Source organism: Cyprinodon variegatus, unplaced genomic scaffold (assembly GCF_000732505.1).
Source record: "Cyprinodon variegatus isolate N-32 unplaced genomic scaffold, C_variegatus-1.0 Scaffold330, whole genome shotgun sequence".
NCBI lineage: Eukaryota > Metazoa > Chordata > Actinopteri > Cyprinodontiformes > Cyprinodontidae > Cyprinodon > Cyprinodon variegatus.
The window spans coordinates 828,788-830,956 of NW_015150783.1; the positions used below are offsets into that span (position 1 = coordinate 828,788).

The 2,169-nt window shown below is 45.0% G+C and overlaps 1 protein-coding gene across 1 annotated transcript in view; it reads right to left on the minus strand.

The window, feature by feature from the left end:
* The window catches only part of nisch (nischarin), a 31,811-nt gene that overhangs the window by 26,366 nt on the left and 3,276 nt on the right, over positions 1 to 2,169 (minus strand). The window contains 5 exon segments of the mRNA XM_015385034.1: positions 328 to 477; positions 562 to 657; positions 745 to 840; positions 925 to 1,088; positions 1,478 to 1,526. Of these exon segments, the coding sequence (XP_015240520.1) occupies positions 328 to 477; positions 562 to 657; positions 745 to 840; positions 925 to 1,088; positions 1,478 to 1,526 (555 nt within the window).

Genomic DNA, 2,169 nt, shown 5'->3' on the forward strand with positions numbered 1-2,169 from the left:
ATTTTGAGGGAAAAAAAGACGTTAAAGTACGCCTTATAGTCGTGAAAATACGGTAATAGTTTATTTCTACTGGAAAAGCATCAGATTAAAAGTGGAACTGGTTCTGAAATGGTTCCGGTTTCAGATCCGGTTGAACTGAATCATTTTTCTCTTTCTGTCTAAGTCTGATTTTGATCATCTTAGCTGCAACAATCAGGTCTGTGTTCCTTAAAGCCTGAAGTTCTACAGTGATTCAAACAAAGAGGGAATTAAAAGGTTTTAAAAGTTTAGTTTTTTCCTCCTCCCTGTTGGTTAAAAGTAAACATTTAGACGAAGCCTTCTCACCACAGAGTCGTCGATGGTGCTGATGCAGTTGTGGCTCATGTCCAGGGTGGTCAGCTGTCTCCACACAGGAACCACGGCGGTGACCGGACACCCAGACTCCACCCCCTCAGGCTCCCACTGCGGGAACTCGCTGGCCTCCGGGACGAGGACGGACTGGACGGCAGAGGAAATACAGATCAGCCCTAAAGGAGCGACTGGACCGGCCGAACTCTGGGTTCAGCTTCTGAGCAAACGCACCATCATGGACTCTGTGGAGCGGTGGATGCTGAGAGTAGCCAGGGTGGATCTCAGAGACGGCAGACCTTGAACCCGCTGCGCGATGCAGTCGCTGATCTGAGGACGGAGTCAAAGAGGCGTTTTTATTTGACTTTGTCCTTCAACACAGCAGAAACGGAGGAGTGTTTTAGGAGCAGACGTTACCTCAATCTGCAGCAGTGATTTGAAAACAGACAGGTCGAAGGAGAGGCTATTCTCCTGGATGTTACTGGTTCCAACCGGACCTCTGGTCCCTGAAATCTGACCGGCACAAACAGGACCAGCATGGTCATCGCTGGCTGCACCTCAAACATGCAGGACGCTTAAATGAGCTAACTCTGGTACCTTGAGGTAGCGCAGCCTGCAGGTGAAGTCCAGGATGTGACCCAGGTCCGTTTTGGCGTCTCCGGTGAAGCAGGTGGGCTTGGCCAGTCGGAGCTGCTGAGTGACGGAGTAAAGCTGCAGAGGGCGAAGGGTAAACACCTCTCCTGCCTGCAGAAGCTGCTCTCCTGCAGCACAGAATCACAACAAAGCACTCAAACCTCCAGGAAAGGTCGGCAGATAGAAGAACAATCCGAACTAAAGCATGAAATCCTGATCCAGGTCTAATTTCGTTATGCTTTATACACAATAAGCAAAACATTCCTGCCTTCTGCTGCAGCTTTTATAACATTTCCTACAGTTTGTCGAATCTAATTAATGCTTAAATGTTCTCAGAATCAGCTTTAATCACTAAGTTTGTCTCACAAATAAGGAATGACTGCAGTTCCATTTTAGCAATAAATGAATAAGAAGGGAAATAAAAACAGGTATTTTTATAAATATCTATAGATCTTGTTTTAGCAAAGGAGGGGAGGCTGAGCAGAGCTGCAAAGGAGACAAAAAAGATTCTTCTGACCTTTATGGAAAAGCTCCTCAGCCAGAGCCGCTGTGATGCCGTTAATCTCCTGAAAGAAGAGATTTAAATTGGTTTATTTCAGACCTAATAAACTGAATGTTTTAACAGTCGACACATCAGATTGCAAGGAAACTGATGTAAAAACAATGAGGGGCCATTCTGAGTGACGTCCAGCCTGACGGTCACATGTGGAGCATCTGAGCTCATTGTTCAATGGGACCTCTCTGTTCTGAGGGATCCAGCAACAGGCAGCTGGTGTTCCTCTGATCATGAGATCCATCCTCTCAGAACTAAAACTCACCGCAGCCACAACAACAAGCATGTTAGATCCTTTAAAACAGGAGGGGTTAAAGGAAAACTCCAAATCCAGCTGTTACCACAGACTTTTGTCCCGTTTAGATAAAATTACTTTACATCTACAAAGAAAATGAGAAGCTGCTCTCTATTCTTTTTCAAGAATCAGGAAGACTGGCTCAGTTCTAGAACGTCCCTTAAAGGAAAAGTCCGGTCAGCAGGGAATAACCAATGGATCATTATTTATACCTAAAACTAATACGTTTGCAGTGATTTAATGAATTTAGCATTAATCAGTAAATAAATAAAAACAATAATTTTTGTTTCAATCACTGAGTCAGGGAGCGGCCATTTTTACCCAAATATAGTAGCCCCTCCCTCCTGCCATCTTCCACCAG